This window comes from Chrysochloris asiatica, unplaced genomic scaffold, assembly GCF_000296735.1.
Source record: "Chrysochloris asiatica unplaced genomic scaffold, ChrAsi1.0 scaffold00033, whole genome shotgun sequence".
In the NCBI taxonomy this organism is placed as follows: Eukaryota; Metazoa; Chordata; class Mammalia; order Afrosoricida; family Chrysochloridae; genus Chrysochloris; species Chrysochloris asiatica.
The window spans coordinates 738,197-761,504 of NW_006408551.1; the positions used below are offsets into that span (position 1 = coordinate 738,197).

Sequence of the window (23,308 nt, forward strand, 5' to 3'; positions counted from 1 at the left end):
CTTTACGGAGCAGATAGCCTCTTCTTACTTCCTTAGAGCACCTGGTGGATTCGAATCACTAACCTTGTAATTAGTAGCCTGATGCTTAGCACACTATGGCACAAGGTTCCCTTAAAGTCTGTATGTTGTTATTGTTGCTAAGTGTCATCAAGTGATTTCCAAATCATCATTGCTAAATGTCTTCCAGTTGGTTCTGACCCATAACAACTCTGTATAGGGTTTCTAAGGAGTGGGTGGTGAGTTTGAACTGCCAACTGTGTGTTTCAAACTGACCTTGCAGCTTAGCACAGTGTCACACCAGGACTCCTTCAGAATCATAAAAACCCTGTAGGGATTCCTAGGAGGGACTGGTGGATCTGAATCTCTGATCTTGTGGATTGGGTCCAGTGCGGATTCTAAAGCACCACACCAGGACTCCATAAAATCTATATGTTACTGTTGAATACCATTCAGTCCATTCCAGGAATCCAGGTGTGGCACTGTGGGTTGATGCACTGAACTGCACAGTAGGTCTCAACTTCAAGGTCATTGGTACAAGCTCATCCGCTATTTCTTGGGAACCCTATACAGGGTTGCTACGGGTCGGAACCGATTCAATTGCACTTAAGAATAACAACAAGAAGTCAGTTCCAACCCATAGTGAACAGCCGATCTTACAAGACAATCCGACCTTGTTGTCAGAGCTTATCCTACAGCAGCACACCAGGGATCATGTTATGGATTCTTCTTATTGTTGATCAGTGCTGTCAAATGGGCTCTGAATCTTAACAACCATAGAAGGAAAAGAAAAGAAAAAAAAATAATAGTAATAATAATAACAAAAGCCTAAAGGTCTATAGGTGGACGTGAAATCTGTGAAAAGAGAGTTCTTCAGAGTTAAAGAACAGTGTTGTTGTTGTTGTTAAGTGCCGTTGGCTCCATAAAATTGTACAGCATTAGCAATCTATTGAAATCACAGGTTAAAATACTTAGCAGAGGATGAAAATAAAACATTGAAAAACCAACAATAATGAAGAATAAAATCCTGAGTATGAAATTTTTGAGTATTTAAAGGAGTCTTAAAAAAAAAAATTCTTTGAATATCACATACAGATTGCACAGAAGTCAGAAGTCAGCGATGAGAAACAGCACAGTGACAACATTCATTCTGCTGGGACTGACTGATGACCCCCAGCTGCAGGTTCTGATTTTTGTCTTTCTCTTTCTCACCTACACGCTGAGTGTAACTGGAAATCTGACCATTATCACACACACCATTGTAGATTCTCACCTGAAAACAATTATTTTTTTTTCTTGACAAATTTTTCCTTTTTAGAGATCTCATTCACTTCAGCTTGTATTCCTAGATACTTGCATAGTATAGCAACAGGTGACAAGGTCATTATCTATATTGTTTGTATGATCCAAGTGTTTTTTATTGATCTCTGTGCAGTAACAGAACTTTTCCTCCTGGCTGTCATGTCCTATGACCGCTATGTGGCCATCTGCAAGCCCTTGCATTATGTGACCATCGTGAGCAGTGGAGTCTGTAGGATTCTCATTATATGTTGTTGGATGTCTGGTTTATGTGTCATCATTCAACTGCTTAGCCTGGGTTTAAATTTGTTTGACCACTTTACTTGTGATGCATTTCCTATTATGAAAACCTCATGTTCAGACACATGGATTATGGAACAAACAGTTATTATCTGTGCTGTGTTGACCCTAAATATTACTATTACTTGTGTCATATGGTAGTATCATCAGAACCATATTCATATTCCCCTCTGCAAAGGAAAAAGAAAAAAAACCTTTTCAACATATTCTTTCCACACGATTGTGGTTTCCATCACCTATGGCACCTGTGTTTTTATCTACATGAATCCTACAGCAAAGGAAGAAGTAACTGTTAATAAAGAGATTTCCTTGTTCATTTCTACTATTTCTCCTAACTTGAACCCATTCATCTATATTCTCAAGAACAATCAAGTTAAGAAACATTTCAAGGACTCACTCAAAAGACTTGGGTTTCTCTCAACTAAATAAGAGAATCTAAAATTTGACTATAAACAGAGTCATGAAACTTTGCCAAAAACTGTCATTGTCATATTTAAATAGTTATAATGTAAAACTTCATATTAAATGTATTTAAAGAACAAAATTTGAAGACATGAAAATAAAATGATGTTTAAAAATGAATTATCTACTTTTTTACATAAACTAAACTATGGGTGTTTTATAACATTATATCAAATTTATAAACATGAAATAACAATTTTAATATTTATAAATTATAAATTATTCTCATACATATATAAAACCATTATTATGAAGATGTTTTTGTTAGAATAGTTGATAACTATGGAAAACTATAAATAATGCAAGTTTAAATTAGGCATTTGTTAAATACAAGGGAAAGTAATCAGATGGACCATTTTATTTATAGTGAAATATTAGAAAGAACTTGAAGTTATGTTAGAGAATAAATTAAGATTTAAATAAATGGAAGCAATTTTTATACCTAGTTAAAAGTTGCAGTTGTTAATATTTGTGCATTTATGAATAATAGTTATAAAACAATGGGTATATCTGAAGAGCTGAAAGGTTGGAAAGAGAAAGTTCTATAATGTAAGCAGAAGCTTTATACTCATATAACTGCATACATATAATCATATAATAAATACATAAAATATTCCAAATGCCTTAGTAGATACCGTAGTTTTTTGTTGTTGTTGTTTTAAAATTAACAAAGAGTTTTAAATAGTACACTTATTTTCTTGCCATGAGTCTAGTACCATTGTGTTATCTATCCTCCTATCTCCATGGACACAGTCCCTCCTGAAACCTGTGTGACTTATTTTGTGCCAAATTTTGTGAGTCAGAAAATGCATTAATGACTCTTGAATATAGGCCATCAGGGACCTTTTGTTTTTTTCACTTCTTGTTAGTTTACGTTTTATTTTTTAAGGGGTATGCTTGACATTGTTAAATTACTTCTTACTCTCATAATGTTTTTAGAATATCATTTCCTCTAACAGTGAATGAGTTCCTGATGTTACCCATCTCTTAGAGTCATTGATATTCTGTATTCAATGATGGAGATAGTAATAAAATACTTGGCTGATAATAGCACTAAGCCTGTTGTGAGGAAGCCTGTGCAACTTGTTGGGGATGAAAATTGCTGAGAGCTCTACACATTGGCAGACTTAACAATGAATGTAAAGACATAAATATCTTTATAAAAATACCACTTTCAATATTGCAGTCTTAATATTAATCAACAGAAATTCTGATTTACTAACAAAAGAGTAAGTATGATAAAGTTTATGTCTTATTTTTCTCTCTAAAATAAAACGGATTTTAAGGATAATTTGTATTTTTCTATGTACACAAGATCTGAAAAGTCACATTTTAGAATGGATTTCTCTTGTATAGATAAGTATAATTATTTGTGAAGCTTTTATGAAAAATATATTAAAAGTTTGCATATAATTTAATTTAAGAAATATCAAGAGGAACTCTGGCTATGCATTCAACCAAAATTAAAAATAGTAAAGTATCTTTGAATGTATAGAATGTACTCAACTCCACCCCAGCAAAAATAAATAATAACATATTGGCTAATGTGAGAGCATCTCATTAGAGATTACTGTTTTCATTATGAACATCTGAGTAAAAGACGGACTAAGTAGAAACTGGTTAGTTACTCTTTAATATTGTTTTGTTGTTGTTGTCATTGTTGTTGTAAAGTGACATAGAGTCAGTTTTGATCCATAGCGACCATGCATAGGGTTTCTGAGGAGTGGTTCGTGAGCTTAAACTGCTAACCTTGTGGTTCAAACCAACTTTGTAATCCAGCACTTTAGCCTACAATACCACACCAAGACTATTTAGTATATAATCTGTATATTAGTTTTATTCTGATTTAAGCTATTCACTCAACTCACCCACCACCATCACCACCAATGACAACAATATTTTGGGAGAGAAATAAAGATATGTTTTGATAATTGAACAATGCTCAAGTTTAAAAGCCTGAGGTTTCACAGTAACGGACATGTTACCTGAAAATATTGGAGAAGTAGGCTGCAAAATAAAAATGAGGCTCTTCTGCATATTAGTTTGATATACTGAATTTGTATACATATATGACAAACTTGGTAAAAATATGATAGAAGTTTAATTTTCTAAATGGCAGACTAGAGTCAATATGATTAATGTAACTTTCATATGACTTCTGAACCTCAATCAGTGTGTCCTCCTTCACTATCTCAATAACACTGTGAATATGGGAAATAGTCACAGACAGATAACTCTGCCTCTTCTGACCTCAGTAAGGACAACAGAGAGTTAAATAATCAAAGGAAACTGGGAGGAAAACAAATGGGACACACGAGTGATTTATTTTATTTGCAGACTGATTCAGAAAAAATCAAAGCCTTGATGTATTGAATGGATTTTGGAAATATTTGATCTATGTCATGGTTGAAGCTTGAGAAAAATCTGTAGTGCAGTATAGCACAAATTCAGAATCTAAAGGCTCTTGACTTCTGGCTTATGTATGATTTAACAGGCAAAAGTGGCAAGAATAAAAATAGAAATATTCCAGTAAACTGGACAATCAGGGAGGGAAGAGAATTCAGTCATAATTTTATCACCAATAAATGTAATGTACATATTCAGTAAAAATAATACACCTAATCAGAAAAAAAACGAAACGGGGTGGGGAGAACCAAAAGAATTAAGAATAAATGAAAAAAAAAAAAGCCTGGCCAAAAAAAAAGCAAAAAAAAAAAAAAATTTTTTGGAAAAAAAATCTCAAAATCTGCTCCAGAGTTTATACATTGAGTCAAAGTTATCAGTTAAGAATTATTGATTGTTATTAGGTGCTGTGAAATTAATTCCAACTTATAGCAACCCCATGTATAACAGACTAAAACAATGTTTACTCCTGTACCATCCTCATCTGTGTTGGCATGTCTGAGCCCATTGTTGAAGCCACTTTGTTAATCCAGTCTGTGGAGACTCTTCCTCTTTTGAGATGACCCTGTACTTTACCAAAAAAAAAACCTTCTCCAGGGACTTTTCGCTCCTAATAGCGTGTCCCAAATATTTTACACAAAAGGAATATTTTGGATGTATTTCATGCAAGACAATTTTGGTCATCCCTGTGGTAGTCCATGTTTTTCTCCAACACCACAATTTTAAAAGGCACCCTGGAAGCATAGTGGTTACAATTTGGGCTGCTAACCTCAAGCAAGCTCAGCAGTTCCAAATTACTAGGCATTCCATGGAGAAAAATGAGGATTTCTGCTCCCATAAAGATTTATAGCCTCAGAAACCCTATGCAGGGTCACTATGAGTCAGAACCAACTCCACATCAGAAAACCACCACCACCACAATTAAAATGCATCAATTCATCTTTATTCTTCCTTACTCCTTGTTTTAAAATGGCTGATTGTCTAAAAATATCATATTAAATTTTTTAAGAGCCAAATGTTAAGAAAAGATATGAAAACAATGGTGAATTTTTTTGATAAAGTTTGTGAGTAGAGAAGAATTCTCCAGAGACAAAAGCATCATTGCCATCCATAAAATAGTGCATCGTCAGCAATCTATTTAAATCATATGTCAAAATACTGAGCAGAGGATGAAAATAAAACATTAAGAAACCAACAATAATGAAGAATAAAATCCTGACTATGTGAAATACTTGAATATTTAAAGGAATCTAAAAAACAATATATATTCTATAAATATCACATACAGATTGAAAGGAAGTCAGAAGTCAGCGATGAGAAACAGAACAGTGACAACATTCATTGTGCTGGGACTGACTGATGACCCTCAGCTGCAGGTTCTGATTTTTGTCTTTCTCTTTCTCACGTACACACTGAGTGTAACTGGGAATCTGACCATTATCACACTCACCATTGTGGATTCTCACCTGAAAACACCTATGTACTTTTTCTTAAAGAATTTTTCCTTCTTAGAGATCTCATTCACTTCAGCTTGTATTCCTAGATACTTGTATAACATAGCAACAGGTGACAAAGTCATTACCTATAATGCCTGTATGATCCAAGCATTTTTTACTGACCTCTGTGCAGTAACAGAATTTTTCCTCCTGGCTGCCATGTCCTATGACCGCTACGTGGCCATCTGCAAGCCCTTGCATTATGTGACCATCATGAGCAGAGGAGTCTGTAGGATTCTCATTATCTGTTGTTGGATGTCTGGTTTATGTGTAATCATTCCACCACTTATCCTGGTTTTAAATCTGGAATTTTGTGACTCTAACGTACTTGACCACTTTATTTGTGATGCATTTCCTATTGTGAAAATCTCGTGTTCAGACACATGGATTGTGGAACAGACAGTTAATATCTGTGCCGTGTTGACCCTAAATATTACTCTTACTTGTGTAGTTATGTCATATGGTAACATCATCAGAACCATATTCAGATTCCCCTCTGCTCAGCAAAGGAAAAAAGCCTTTTCAACCTGTTCTTCCCACATGATTGTGGTTTCCATCACCTATGGCACCTGTATTTTTATCTACATGAATCCTAAAGCAAAGGAAGAAGTGACTGTCAATAAAATGGTTTCACTGCTTATTTCTTCTGTTTCACCTACATTGAACCCATTTATCTATACTCTCAGGAACAATCAAGTTAAGAAAGCTTTTAGGGACTCATTTAAAAGACTTTTATTGATCTCTGCAAAGTAAAAGCTGTATATATATATTTTTAATTTTAGAAGAAAAGATAAATGGTCCCAGACATTTTATCATTGAAGTTTATATTTACCTTTTCATAAAAAATAAAAAATAAAAATCTGCACTTCAGGTACATGAATTTTCTCAATAATTTCTTCAAAATAGCTTCTTTGATCTGTGATCATCCCAATCTCTTTGTTTTCTAAAGTAATATCTGAAACAGATTTGCACTTTATAAAGGCAATATGTAAATAGGTTTCTGAAAACTCATTTTGTGGAATTAAATCAACTTCATAATAGTACATTTTAAGAAAAAATAATACCATTACTTTAGTTGGGAAAATATAGGGTAAAACAATTGTTTTACTTTAAAAATGCCAATGACATCCAAGCATATAAAATAAAAATAATTTTATGCAAAGACTCTAAATAATATGAATAATGGAATAACGTTAAAATATGAACATGAATTTAAAAAGAGAATATTTGTACATTCAGTATTGAGAACATAGAGAATCAAGGAAACATGAACTATTGCTATTACAATAATATAGAAATGGTGAATAAATGTAAAGTGTTCTTTTGCATCTGTATCTATAACATTTGGAAGTTGTAAATAAAGGTGTCAGAAAGAATGAAGCAATTAAAAAGAGAGTGATGGTCTGTAAATTGAGTGCAGCTTCTCAGAAGAAGATAGACTGAAGGATAAGACTGGAGTGAAGGGGTTCTATTACGTCCCCAGGGATTTTGGATTAAACTCTCAGGATCAACGTAGGGAGAACACAAAGTCAAAACTGTCAAATGATTGCACTCATGATAAAAATTTGGATTATTTCTCATCTCATTTTAAAAGAAAGATTAAATTTATTTTTCTGAAAAATATTGTCTGCTGCTTTGAAGTTTGTAAATCATGGGTGGAATTCTCCAGTGTATTTAATACATTTACCATAAGTTACCCTTTGAAATTTGAATTCTCTCATCATAAGATAAAGAGAGGTAAAAAGTTGAAAAATGGCACAAATATAATCATTGGAAATTAAATTCTTCCTTCTAACGAATTGCTATTTATAACGTAGTGAATTGCACACACTAGTTTCCTACGCACGCTGTGGGTGCTATATGTAAAAAATAGGGTATATTTGAAGTATTTGTAGCACTGGGAAAAAAATTATAATTAGAAAGATTTCGATAATCTTAAAGAAGTCCGGATGTAGCAGTATGGGTTAATTGTTTTACTTCAAAGTCGGTTTGAACCGTAAAAGCGTCGGATCAACCTCCGCAGCCTCGCTTCAGAAGCCCTGTGTAGGGTTGCTGTGAGTTAGAACTGACTCAAGGACACGTAACATCAACAACAAATGCAATTATTATTTACAAAAATGTTAGCTAGACCAAAAGACAGTAACTTAGTCTAATAAATGTGAAAGAAAATAAAAAGTAATACTGGGAATGTTAATGAACTGGAGGTAAAATAACGAAATTAATTAAATCAATTAAAGGAATTGAATATCCAATTCTTTCAAAAGTCCTACAAGACAGAATAAGTTCCATTCCAATGAATGTGACTAAAAAGACAGATAAATATTCAGTATTTCACTGCAAATAAAAAAAGATAAGAAAAATAATCAGTATAAAATGACAATTACCACAAGAATTTACACCTACTCCTCACTTATCAACTATTTGCTACCTGACATTTTGCATTTATGATAACGAAAAATCTACTGTTTGCCTATTTTTCACAATAGTGGTGAAACATTATAGCAATAGTGAACACTGAGTACCAAGGTCACAATAATGTTGGCTAGGATGGTTAGCGTAGCGGTTACGAGCCTGCTGCCAACCTCAAGGTCAGCAGTTCGAAACTACCCATGGTTCCGAGTGAGAAAGATGAGGCCTTCTGCTCCCGTGAAGATTTACAGAATCGGAAACCCTGTGCAGGGTCACTATGGGTCGGAATGACACCACAGTACTTTCCAACAACTACCAACAACATGATGGTTCAAGTTATGTGTCAACTTGTCTGGCCCATGATTCTCAGCAGTTTGGCAGTATGTGGAGGTCTGGTGTAGTGCTGTAGGCTGAACACTGGACTGCAAGGTCAATTTGAGCTGCAAGGCCGGTGGTTCCAACGGCCTCTCAGAAACCCTATCAAGAGTCCAATAAGTTGGAACCCACCTGACTGCACTTAATAACAACAGCAACAATGCTGTAACTGTTAGTTATTTAATAAAGTAGTTATCCTCCATATTTTGATCTGATAGGCTCATCCTCCATTTTGAATAATGTTGATTTTTACTTAATGTCCTGGTCTTTGAAACCTCACAATGTAGACAGGTGAAGAGTGATCATAAAATCTTGTTTTATTCACATTTAACTTTTTTGAAGTGAATTGATGTCACCATAGCATACCATTTGGCATTATTCATAATTTAATAGGCAACATTCTCTTTCAGTTAGTTGTCCATAAAATAATGGCATGTATTATAATTTATGATTCCTTACAACTGATTAATTTTGGCATAACTTTATCCCCTGAGGATATCCTTACAAATCCAAAAAACTCAAGAAACTTAAATAGGAAACTGGAAAAAAAAAGAAAAAAATTTGGAACTTGAAAAAAAAGAAAAAAATTTTAAAAATAAGAATCCTAAAAAAAACAAAGGTAATAATGGTAAAGGCCCTCAAAAGAAAGCCGAACCAAAACAAACAAAGAACAAAAAGAATCCAAAGAACAACTGGGGAAGTTGAAACCAACCGAAGGCCAACAACCCAAGAACCAACCCAACAACCCACAAGAAGAACAAAAAAAAAAAAAAAGAACAAAAAAACAAAGAAAAAAATATTATCTCTGTTACAAAACTTATAAAATTTATTAGTCACAAAATAAATTATTCAAAATTAAACAAACATTTTAAATAGAATATAAAACATAACAAAATTAGTAGCAATCATACTTCTTTTTTTTTAATGTTTTATTGTGAATTATGTGATAGTTTACATGGGAGAACATTAATATTACATTCATCCTATCGCATATATAGTTTCATTGCCATAGTTACAATCCCCTGCATGCATCATCAACCAACCAAAGGGTATACCCTGCAAGCCTGCCCCCCCGGTTGTCAGCACACAGCCCCTCTCCCTCTCTGGATCTAAAGTCTGCATCCACTCCATTTTGCTATGTCATTGTCACTGACTCCATCTCTTGCATCACTGCTTCTCTGGGTAGGGTCTCGTTCTCTGTTTTCTCTCTTGCTGGTCCCAGGGACCTCTGCTCCTAGATTACAAAGTTAATCACTCCCCTCCCTTTGCCACAAAACATCTACCTTTACATTTCCAGCCCTCACATTCAGTTTTGAAAACAATTATTCGCTATTTTATCACAAGAGACCTAGCCCCATCTCCTTTCATCAGCCCCGCCCTGACAAATTGGATACTACTCAGTGAAGATTCTGCCTTCCTCCACACCCCCTGGATCTAGGTTCCCTTTTGAAAACTTGTAAGCCAGTCACATCTTGCCTTTGTAGGCCCCCACACCCATTTGGGTAGGCAATATACAAGTTGCCCATCCCTGTCTACTTTGTGTATGGAGGGGGTGGGAATGTTCCTCACTGTAAAGATTTGTTTCCTCTTTTGAGCTACTGCATACATAGGTGTAGGTCAAGTTCATCAAATTTTATCAGATTATTCTTTTTTCCTCTTCTTTCTTCTTCTAGCTGAGCTCTGATCATCCAGTCATTGAAGCCAGGTCAAATGGATATTATCTGCAAGTGTGTGTGTTCTTATGCATATGCCCTCTCTTCTTATCAGCTGGACACTTTACTGTCCACTCTAATCCTCTGTGGCTACGTCACTGACTCTGGGCCCAAGAGTCCCCAGGTCTTGCCACACTGCTGGCCAACCAGGTCACCATCCGGGTTCAAAGGGATCTATTAAACATTCTAGGGCTTAGCTTGCAGTTTCAATGCTGTTTTTCCCTCACTTCCTCTTATTGGTGACGAACGTGGTCACCAATCAGAGTGTGTTTTCCCATTAAGTCTTAGTCTTGGAAGGGTGTTTTCCCTGAGGGGATCCAATCACTTGCCTTGATGATTCCTGGGTGAGCAACTTGCTTGTTCTTGTAGTAATCAGTCAGACTTCCTATCTTGCTTTGTATTTTTCCTGTTTGTCTTTCTTTCAAGAAGTATCTTCTGTTCTTCTAGCCGTTCCAGGATGGTCTGCTTGTCCTTTCAAGTGGAAATGTCCCACCTCAGAAGATTCTGGATTGGGTTCAGGTTTCCATCTATAGTCTTATGAATGCAGAAGCTCCACAGGAAGCCTCCTTCACTGGGCCATTGTAGCCCCATTTTAGGTATTCCAATCAGTTATAGGCAGAAGATGGACTTACAAACTTTCTATGGTGGTATTTGTGGCTGTTCCTTTATCTCTCCCTCAATAATCTATTTTATAATGGTATGCCAGGTAAACCAAGATTCAAAAGACAGCCAAGCATCTTAACATTATTTTCCCCCTTTTGCTCATTATAACCATTTCTCAATCCCTGTATCCCAAGCCCTGTTTTTCCAAGGTTGTACATACATCATTAATTATCTCTGTCTCACTTAGCCCATGCAAACCTGCCTAATTGTTTTCCCATCCGCTTGGTTCTTCCATTCCCTTCCCCCTTCAGTGTATTGCCCAGCTCCCTAGCACCCAAACTATCCTGTGTCTATTCCCTACCCTGTGCTCCAACTTCCCCTCCCTCCCCTCAAGGACATCCCAGCAAATAATCCCCCCACCCCTTTAGTGTGTGTTCTTTATCTTAGTTTTTTTTTTACAGTAGTGATCCTATGCAGTATTTCTTCTTTTGTGACTGACAAATTTCACTCAACATAATGTCCTCAAGGTTCATCCATGTTATGTGGTGGCTTTCTGCTTCCTTGTTATTCTTCAAGGTAGCATAATATTCCATTGTGTGTATGTACCACAGTTTGTTTATCCATTCTTCAGCTGATGGGCACTTACACTGTCTCTACCTTTTTGCTATTCTAAATAGTGCTTCTATGAACATTAGTGTGCATATATCGACTCATATTATGGCTTGTATTTCTTGTGGGTAAATACCAAGTAGAGGAATTGCTGGATCATACTGTATTTCTATTTCCAACCGTCTGAGGAAATGCCATATTGCTTTCCAGAGAGGTTGGACCATTTTGCAATCCCAACAGAAATGCAGAAGCATCCCAGTCTCTCCACATCCCCTCCAGCATTTATTGTCCTCTACTCTTTGGATCTCTGCTGTCATTGCTGGTGTGAGATGATATCCATTGTTGTTTTGATTTGCATCTCTCTAAAAGCTAGTGATTGTGAATATTTCTTCATATGTTTGTTGGCTGCCTGAATCTCCTCCTCGGTGAAGTGTCTGTTGATATCCTGTGCCTATATTTTAATTGGGTTATTTGTCTTTTTCTTGTAGAGGTGTTGTAGTTTTCCTATATATTTTAGAAATGAGTCCCTTGTCTGATGTGTCGTTGCAAAAAAATTTTTCCCAATCTATGGGTCCCCTTTTTACTCTTCTGGTGAAGTCTTTCGATGCACATAAGTTTTTAATTTTCAGTATGTTACAATCATCTATTTTGTCTACTTTTGTTTGTGTAGTTTTCAAAATCTTTGGTAGTCTGTGTATTTCCTTAATTAATACCCTCACATTTGTCCCTATTTTTCCATTGATGACCTTCATAATTCTGGGATTCACATTCAGGTCTTTAATCCATGCATACTGAGTTGGGTTTTGTATAAAGGCTTGAGGTAAAGGTCTTGTTTCAATCCTTGTCATATCACATTCCAGTTCTACCAGCACCATCTGTTTAAGAGAATTTCACCCCCCATGTGATATATTTAAGTTCTTTGTCAAAAATCAATTGTCTATATGTGGATGGGTTAATTTCTGGATTCTTGATTCTGGTTCATTGATAAATGTATCTTTCATTGTACCAGTGCAAAGTTGTTTTGATCACTGTAGCCGTGTAATAAATTTTTAGGTCGGGGAGTGAGAGTTTTCCAACCTTATTCTTCTTCTTAAGCAGTTCTTTGCTTATGCTGAGTCTCTTTCCTTTTCATATAAAGTTTGTAATTGTTTTTTCCATCTCTTCGAAGAATGTCTTTGGAATCTGGATTGGGATTGCATTATATGTGTAAATTGCTTTGGGCAGTATAGACATTTACACAATGTTACATTTTCCTATCCAGGAGCATGGTACATTCTTCAATTTTTGTAGGTCTCCTTTTGGTTTCTTGTAGTAGTGTTTTGTAGTTTTGTTTTGGTTTCTCATGTTACATTTATTCTCAGATATTTCATCCTTTAGGCAGCCATTGTAAATGGTATTGCTTTCCTAATGTCCTTTTTCAGTGCTGTCGTTCTGGGTATAGAGGAATCCAACTGATTTTTGTATGTTGATCTTATACCCTGCCACTTTGCGGAATCTTCCAATGAAGATTCTTAAACAGATGGTCTAGTAGCTTTTTTACTGAATCTTTAGGGCTTTCTATGTATAGGATCATATCATCTGCAAATAGAGAGAGTTTTATTTCCTCTTTGCCAATTTGGATGCCCTTAATTTCCCTATCTTGCTGTATAGCTTTGGCTAATACTTCCAAAACAATATTGAAAAGGAGTGGTGACAACGGGCATCCTTGTCTGGTTCCCGTTCAAAGGGAAGGCTTTCAGATTCTCTCCACTGAAAGTAATGTAGGCTGTTGGTTTTGTATATATGCTATAAAATATGTGGAAGAATTTTCCTTCATTTCCTATTTCATTGAGTGTTTTTATCAGGAATGGATGCTGGATTTTGTCAAATGCCTTTTCTGCATCAATCGATAGGATCCTGTGGTTCTTTTCTTTGTTCTTATTTATATGGTGGATTATATTGATTGTTTTTCTAATGTTGAACCATCCTTGCATTCTTGATATGAATCCCACTTGATAATGATGTATTATCGTTTGGATATGTGGCTGGATTCTGTTGGCTAGGATTTTGCTGAGAATTTTTGCATCTGTGTTCATGAGGGATGTTGTTGTTAAGTGCCGTAGAGTCAGTTCCAACCCATAGCAACCCTGTAGATATTGGCCTATAATTTTCTTTCTTAATGGCATCTTTCCCTGGTTTTGGTATGAGGCTTGTGCTTGCTTCAAATAATGTATAAGGAAGTTTTCCATCCTCCTATATATTCTGGAATAATTTAAAGAGAATTGGTGACATCACTTCCATGAATGTCTGATAGAACTCACCAGTGAAGCCATCGGGGCCTGGACTTCTTTTAGTTGGGAGGTTTTTGAAGACCAGACCAATTTCTTCTTTTGTTATGGGTCTGTTCAGGTTTTCTACTTCACTGTGTGTAAATTAAGCTTGCTGTTGTTGTTAGGTGCTATCGAGTTGGTACCAACCCATAGCGACCTTATGCACAGCAGAAGGGCACTCTTGCCATGCTTGAGTCCATTGATGTTGGTCATTTGACCAATCCATCACATTGGGGGGTCTTCCTCTTTTTCTCTGACCCTCCATCTTATCAAACATGATATCCTTCTCCAACGACTGGTCCCTCCTGAAAATATGCCCACAGTATGAGAGACAAAGTATGGCTATCTTGGCCTCTAAGGAGCACTCTGGCTGCACTTCTTCCAAATGGATCTATTGGTTCTTTTGGGAGACCATGGCACTTTCAATATTCTCTTCCAACACCATAACTCAAAGGCATTCATTTTTCTATGGTCTTCCTTATTCTCTGTCCTGCTTTCACATGGATATGACGTTATTGAAAATACCATGGCTTGGGTCAGGCACACTTTAGTCCTCAAGCTGACATCTTTGCTTGTCAACACTTTAAAAAGTCTTGTGCAGCAGATTTGCCTAATGCAATACATCGTTTGATTTCTTGACTGCTTCTTCCATGAGTGTTGATAGTGGATCGTAGAAGAATGAAGTCCTTGACAACTTCAATCTTTTTTCCACTAATAAAAATGTTGTTTATTGGTCCAGTGGTGAGGATTTTTGTTTTCTTTTCATTGAGATTTAATCTGTACCAAAGGCTGTGCTCTTTGATCGTCATCAATAAATATTTTAAGTCCCCTTCACTTTCAGCAAGAAAGGTTGTATCATCTGCATATTGCAAGTTTTTAATGAGTCTTCCTCCAATCTTGATTCCACGTTGTTCTTCATATAATCCAGCTTCTTGGATTATTTGCTCAGCAGACAGGTGGAAGAATACAACCTAGTCACACACCTTTCTTAATTTTAAACCATTCAGTGTTCACGTGTTCTGTTTGAACAATTGCATGTTGGTCCAGATTCCTCATGAGCACAATTGAGTGTCCCGGAATACTTGTACTTCTCTATGTTGTCCATAGATTGTCATGATCCACACAGTAAAAAGGCTTTGTGTAGTTAATAAAGCACAGGTAAACATCTTTCTGATATTCTCTGCTTTCAGCCAAGATCTATCACATATCAGCAATGATATCCCTTGATTCACAGCCTCTTCTGAATCTGGATTGAACCTCTGAAAATTCTCTGTCAATGTATGATTGTAGCCATTTCTGTATTACTTTTAGCAAAACTTTACTCGCATGAGACATCAAAGAGATTGTACGATGATTTCCACATTCTATTGGGTCACCTCTCTTTGGAATGGGCACAAATATGGATCTCTTCCAATCAGTCGGCCAGATAGTTGTCTTCCAAATTTCTTGGCAGAGATGAATGAGTGTCTCCTGCGCCGCCTCGCCTCACTTTCTGGAAAGATTTCAATTTTTATTCCATCAATTCCTGGTGCCTTATTCTTTGCCAATTCCTTCAATGCACCCTGAACTTCCTCCCTCAGTATCATTGTCTCTTGATCATATGCTACCTCTTGAAATGGTTGAACATTAACCATTTCCTTTTGGTACGTGACTCTGTGTATTCCTTCCATCTTCTCGTGATGCTTTATGCATCATACAATAATTTGCCCTGAGAATCTTTGAATAACATAAGTCGAGGTTTCAATTTTTTCTTCAGTTCTTGCAGTTTGAGAAATGATGAGCATGTTCTTCTTTTTGATTTTCTGATTCCAGATCTTTGCACATCTTTTTATAATATTTGGCTTTATCTTCTCGGGCTGATCTTTGAAATTTTCTGTGTAGCTCTTGGACCTCCTCATTTCTTCTATTTGCTTTAGCATCTCTAGCAAGTTTCAGTGTCTCTTCTAACATCCATTTTGACCTTTTCCTTCTTTCTTGTCTTCTCAATGACTTTTTTCTTTCTTCACATATGATGTTCTTGATGGCATCCTACAACTCTTCTGGTCTTCAGTCTTTAGGGTTTAATGTATCAAATCTGTTCTTCAGATGCTCTCTAAATTCAGGTGGGATATATTCAAGTCATATTTTGGCTCTCGTGGACTTGTTTTTATTTTCTTCAGCTTCAGTTTGAATTTGCATATGAATAATGATGGTCTGTACCAGAGTCTGGCCTTGTTTTTACTGATGATATGGTGCTTTTCCATCATCTCTCTCTGCAGATGTAGTCAATTTGATTTCTATGTATTCCATCAGGCAAGGTCCATGTGTATAGGCATCTGTTATGCTGTCTAAAGAAGGTATTTGAAATGAAAAAAATCATTGATTTTGCAGAATTCTATCATGCATTTTCCAGCATCATTTCTATTACCAAGGCCATATTTTCCAACTACTTATCCTTCCTCTTCGCTCCCAACCTTTGAATTCAAATCACCAGTAATGATCAATATATCTTGATTGCATATTTGATCAATTTCAGATTGAAGAACTTGGTAGAATTTTTCTATGTCATCCCCACTGCTTTAGTGGTTGGTGCGTAAATTTGAATAATAGTGGTATCAACTGAGCTTCACTGTAGGCACATGGATATTATCCTATCACAGACAGCATTGTAACTCATGACTGATCTGGATATGTTCCTTTTGATGATGAATGCAACACTATTCCTCTTCATTTTGTCATTCCTGGCATAGTAAATCATGTAGTTGACAGACTCAAAATGGCCTATACCAGTCCATTTCCACTCACTAATACCTAAGATATTGATGTTTATCCATTTCATTTAATTTTTAACAACTTCCAATTTTCCCAGATTCATACTTCGTACATTCCATGTTCTGATTTTCAATGGATGTTTACAGCTGTTTCTCCTCATTTTGAGTTGTGTCCCATCAGCCGATGAAGTTCCCATGGGCTTTTCTCCCAAGAGCTTTACTCCATTCACATTATCACAGTCAATTCTACTTTGAGGAGGCAACTCTTCCCCAGTCGCATTTTAAGTGCCTTCCGACCTGAGGGCCTCATTTTCCGGCACCATATCTGACAGTGTTCCTCTGCTATTCATAAGGTTTTCTTTGACTAAATATTCAGAAGTAGTTCATCATTCTTTCTTCCTAGTATGTCTTTGTCTGGAAGCTCATCTGAAACCAGGCCATCATAGTTGACCCTGCTGGTATGTAAAATACCAGTGGCATAGTTTCAGAATCACAGCAACTCACAAGCCACCACCAACAACCAACAACATGCTGGTTCAAGTTATGTGTAAACTTGTATGTCCCATGATACTCAGCAATTTGGCAGTATATGAAGTCCTAGTATAGCACTGTAGGCTGAGCACTGGACTGCAAGGTCGATTTGAACTGCAAGGTCAGTGGTCCCAACTGCCACTTAGAAACCCTATCAAGGGTCGCAATGAGTTGGAACCCACCTGGTCACTCTTTTTTTTTTTTCCCCACCTGGTCACTCTTAAAAACAACAGCAAATGTGCTGCAATTGGTAGTTACTTAATAATGTAGTTATCCTCCATTTTTTAATCTGATGGGCTCATCGTCCATTTTGCATAATGTTGATTTTCACTTAATGACCTGGTCTTTGAAACCTAACAATGTGGACTGGTGAAGAGTGGTCATAAAATATTTTTTTATTCACATTTAACTTTTTTGAAGTGAATTGATGCCACCATAGCATACCATTTGGCATTATTCATAATTTAATAAGCAACATTCTCTTTCAGTTAGTTGTCCATAAAATAATGGCATGTGTTCTAAAGTGGTGGTGGTAGGTGAGTGCCACTCTGTTAGGACACATAAAGACCCTGGATATGGTTGTCAAGGCTGTAAATTTTTAGGGGAGTAGACAACCTCATCTCTTTCACAGATCCACAGGTAGATTTAAACAACTGACCCTACAGTTAGCAGGCCAACTTGTAACCTGTACACACCAGGGCTCCTTGCTCTAAAGTCTATATCCAACTGAAAATTCACTGCCTTTAAGTCTATTTGAACTCATAGAAACCCTCTAAGGCAGAAAAGAACTACCCTAAGAGTAGGGACAAGATCTACATTCTCTGAATTACAGATTCACCCTGAATCTCAGATTCACCCTGAATCTCAGATTCAGAGAATGTAGATCTTTACAGGAGCAGATAGCCTCTTCTTATTTCCTTGGAGCACCTGGTGGGTTAGAATCACTAACCTTGTAATTAGTAGCCTGATGCTTAGCACACTATGGCACAAGGTTCCCTTAAAGCCTGTATATTATTATTTTTACTTGTGTCATCAAGTCATTTCCGAAACATCATTGTTAAATGCCTTCCAGTTGGTTCTGACACATAGCAACTCTGTATAGGGTTTCTAAGGAGTGGGTGGTGAGCTTGAACTGCCAACTTTGTGGTTCAAACTGACCTTGCAGTTTAACATATTAACCCACAGTGCCACACCAGGACTCCTTCAGAATCATTACAACCCTATAGGGATTCCTAGGAGGGACTGGTGGGTCTGAATCTCTGATCTTGTGGTTTGGAGTCCAGCGCGGATTCTAAAGCATCACACCAGGACTCAATAAAATGTATAAAATTTATATGTTGCTGTTAAATACCATCCAGTCAATTCCAGGAGTCAGGTGTGGCACTGTGGGTTGATGCGCTGGACTGCGCAGTAGGTCTGAACTTCAAGGTCATTGGTTCAAGCTCATCCAATGTTTCTTGGGAACCCTATACAGGGTCACTACAAGTCATAATGGATTCGATGGCACTTAACAACAATAACAAGTCGGTTCCAACCCATAGTGAACCACTGATCTGATAATTCAATCCGACCTTGCAGTCAGTGCTTATCCTACAGGACTCATGTTATGGATTCTTCTTATTGTTTATCAGTGCTGTCGAATCAGTTCCGAATCTTAGCAACCATAGAAGGAAAAGAAAAATAATAAAATAAAATAATAATAAAAACCTAAAGGTCTACAAAGCAGAGGTGAAATTTATGAAAAGAGAGTTCTTCAGAGTTAAAGAATAGTGTTGTTGTTGTTAAGTGCCGTTGGCTCCATAAAATTATACGTAGTCAGCAATCTATTTAAATCACATATTAAAATACTGAGCAGAGGATGAAAATAAAACATTAAAAAAACAACTATAATGAAGAATAAAATCCTGACTATAAAATTTTTGAATGTTTAAAGGAATCTGAAAAAAAAAAAATTCTTTGAATATCACATACAGATTACAAAGAAGTCAGAAGTCAGCGATGAGAAACAGAACAGTGACAGCATTCATTCTGCTGGGACTGACTGATGACCCCCAGCTGCAGGTTCTGATTTTTGTCTTTCTCTTTCTTGGCTGACATGTTGAGTGTAACTGGGAATCTGACCAGTATCACACTCACCTTTGCGGATCCTCACCTGAAAACACCTATGTACTTTATTTTAAAGAATGTTTTCCTTTTTAGAGATCTCATTCACTTCAGCTTGTATTCCTAGATACTTATATAACATAGCAACAGGTGATAAGGTCATTACGTATATTGTTTGTATGATCTGTTGTTGGATGTCTGGTTTATGTTTATTCCACCACTTAGCCTGGGTTTAAATCTGGAATTTGTGACTCTAACGTGTTTGACCACTTTACTTGTGATGCATTTCCTGTTGTGAAAATCTCGTGTTCAGACACATGGATTATAGAACAAACAGTTATCAACTGTTCCATGTTGACCCTAAATATTACTCTTACTTGTGTCATATGGTAATATCATCAGAACCATATTCAGATCCCCCTCTGCAAAGGAAAAAGCCCTTTTCAACCTGTTCTTTCCACATGATTATGGTTTCCATCACCTATGGCACCTGCGTTTTTATCTACATCAATCCTACAGCAAAGGAAGAAGTAACTGTTAATAAAGTGATTTCCTTGTTCATTTCTACTATTTCTCCTAACTTGAACGCATTTATCTATACTCTTAGGAACAAATCAAGTTAAGGGACTCAATCAAAAGACTGGGGTTTCTCTCAACCAAATAAAGAGAATCTAAAATTTTGAAAAATTTGATTGTAAAGAGTCATGAAACTTTGCCAAATGCTGTCATTGTCATATTTAAATAGTTATAATGTTAAAATTCATATTAAACATATTTAAAGAATCAAATTTGTAGACGTGAAAATAAAATGATGTTTAAAAATGAATTATCAACATTTTTACATAAACAAATCTATGGGTGTTTTATAACATTATATCAAATTTATAAACATGAAATAACAATTTTAATATTTATAAATTATAAATTATTCTCATATGTATGTAAAATAGTTATTTTGAAGATGTTCTTGTTAGAATAGTTGATAACTATGGAAAAATATAAATATTGCAAGTTTAAATTAGGCATTTGTTAAATAAAAAGGAAAACAATCAGAGGGGCTATTTTATTAATAGCTAAATATTAGAAAGAACTCGAGGTTATATTATAGAATAAATTAAGATTTAAATAAATGGAAGCAATTTTTATACCTAGATAAAAGTTGTAGTTAATATTTGTGCATTTATGAATAATAGTTATATATTATTATAACTATTATATTATGTTATAGTGTATCTGAAGAGCTGAAAGGTTGGAAAGAGAAAGTTCTATAATGTAAGCAGAAGCCTTACACTCATATAACTGCATACATATAATCATATAATAAATACATAAAATATTCCAAATGCCTTAGTAGATACCATAGTTTTTTTTCTTTTTGTTTTAAAATTAACAATGAGTTTTAAATAGTACACTTATTTTCCTTCCATGAGTCTAGTACCATTGTGTTATCTATCCTCCTATCTCCATGGACACAGTCCCTCCTGAAACCTGTGTGACTTATTTTGTGCCAACTTTTGAGAGTCAGAAAATGCATTAATGACTCTTGAATATAGGCCAACAGGGACCTTTTGTTTTTTCACTGCTTGTTTAGTTTAGCTTTATTTTTTAAGGGTTATGCTTGACATTGTTAAATTACTTCTTACTCTCATAATGTTTTTAGAATATCATTTCCTCTAACAGTGAATGAGTTCTTGATGTTACCCATCTCTTAGAGTCATTGATATTCTGTATTCAATGATGGAGATAGTAATAAAATACTTGAGGGCTGATAATAGCACTAAGCCTGTTGTGAGGAAGCCCATGCAACTTGTTGGGGATGAAAATTGCTGACAGCTCTATACATTGGCAGAATTGACAATGAATGTAAAGACATAAATGTCTATAAAAATACCACTTTCAATATTGCAGTCTTAATATTAATCAACAGAAATTCTGATTTACTAACAAAAGAGTAAGTATGATAAGGTTTACCTCTAATTTTTCTCTCTAAAATAAAATGGATTTTAAGGGTAATTTGTATTTTTCTATGTATACAAAATCTGACATGTCACATTTTAGAATGGATTTCTCTTGTATAGATAAATTTAATTATTTGTGAAGTTTTTATGAATAATATATTAAAGTTTGCATATAATTTAATTTAAGAAATATCAAGGGGAACTCTGGCTATGCATTCAACCAAAATTAAAAATAGTAAAGTATCTTTGAGTGTATACAATGTACTCAACTCCATCCCAGCAAAAAGAAATAATAATAATAACATATTGGCTAATGTGACAGCATCTCATTACAGATCACTGTTTTCATGATGAACATATGAGTGAAAGAGAAAATAAGTAGAAATCAGTTAGTTACTCTTTAATATTGTTTTGTTGTTGCTGTTGTTGTTGTTGTACAGTGACATCGAGTCAGTTTTGATTTATAGCGACCATGCATAGGGTTTCTGAGGAGCGGTTGGTGATCATAAACTGCTAACCTTGTGGTTCAAACCAAATTTGTCATCCAGCGCTTTAGCCTACAATGCCACACCAAGACGCTTTAGTATACAATCTGTATATTAGTTTTATTATGATTTAAGTTATTGACTCAACTCACCCACCACCATCACCACCAATGACAACAATATTTTGGGGGAGAAATAAAGATGTATTTTGATGATTGAACAATGCTGAAAGTTTAAAAGCCTGAGAGGTTTCACAGTAATACACATATTACCTGAAAATATTGGAGAAGTAGGCTGCAAAATAAAAATGAGGCTCTTCTGCATCTTAGTTTGATATACTGAATTTGTATATATATATGACAAACTTATTTTAGTAAAAATATGATAGAAGTTTAATATTTGATAAAGGAGAGATTGGAGTCTATAAGATTAATCTAGCTTTCATATGACTTCTGAGCCTCAATCAGTGCGTCCTCCTTCACTATCTCAATAACACTGTGAATACTGGGAAATAGTCACAGACAGATAACTCTGCCCCTACCGACTTCAGTAAGGAAAACGGAGTTAAATAACAAAGGGAAACTGGGGGAAAACAAATTGGACACATGAGTCATTTATTTTATCTACTGATTGATTCAGAAAACATCAAGCCTTGATGTATTGAATGGATTCTGGAAATATTTGATCTATGTCATGGTTGAAGCTTGAGAAAAAACTGTAGTGCAGTTTTTTACAAATTCAGAATCTAAAGGATCTTGACTTGTGGCTTATGTATCGATTAACAAGCAAAAGTGGCAAGAATAAAAATAGAAATATTCCATTAAACGCGACAGTCAGGGAGGGAAGAGAATTCAGCCATAATTTTGTCACCAATAAATGTAATGTACATATTCAGTAAAAATAATACATCTAATCAGAAAAAAACCTGAACTGTGTTGGGAGGAGCCACAGGATTTAGGATTCATTGAAAGAACAACATGCTTGTCCAAAAACAAAGCAACAAACAAAATTATTTTTTTGGGAACAAAAATCTCAAAATCTGCTCCAGAGTTTATACATTGAGTCAAAGTTATCAGTTAAGAAGTATTGTTGTCATTAGGTGCTATGAAATTAATTCCAACTTATAGCAACCCCATGTACAGCAGACTAAAACACTGTTTACTCCTGTACCATCCTCATCTGTGTTGTCATGTCTGAGCCCATTATTGAAGCCACTTTGTTAATCCAGTTTGTTGAGATTCTTCCTCTTTTAAGATGACCCTCAGCTTTACCCCAAAAAATACCTTTCTCCGGAGACTTTTCCCTCTAATGTTGTTGTTAAGTACCGTGGAGTCGGTTCCGACTCATAGTGATCCTGTACAGGGTTTCTGAGGCTGTACATCTTTACGGGAGCAGACGCCTCATCTTTCTCCCGCGGAATTGCTGGTAGTTTCGAACTGCCGACCTTGAGGTCAGTAGCCCGATTCGTAACCACTATGCTACCAGAGCTCTCTACTTTACCAAAAAA

The 23,308-nt window shown here is 35.7% G+C and overlaps 1 protein-coding gene and 1 pseudogene across 1 annotated transcript; both read left to right on the plus strand.

Moving 5' to 3' along the window:
- Positions 1 to 1,117: 1,117 nt before the first annotated feature.
- LOC102835775 lies at positions 1,118 to 2,025 on the plus strand (annotated as a pseudogene).
- Positions 2,026 to 5,774: 3,749 nt separating this feature from the next.
- LOC102819094 (olfactory receptor 6C2-like) lies at positions 5,775 to 6,710 on the plus strand. Its single transcript, XM_006859572.1, has one exon. It carries the CDS (start codon positions 5,775 to 5,777, stop codon positions 6,708 to 6,710), a length of 936 nt encoding a protein of 311 aa, XP_006859634.1.
- Positions 6,711 to 23,308: the final 16,598 nt, after the last annotated feature.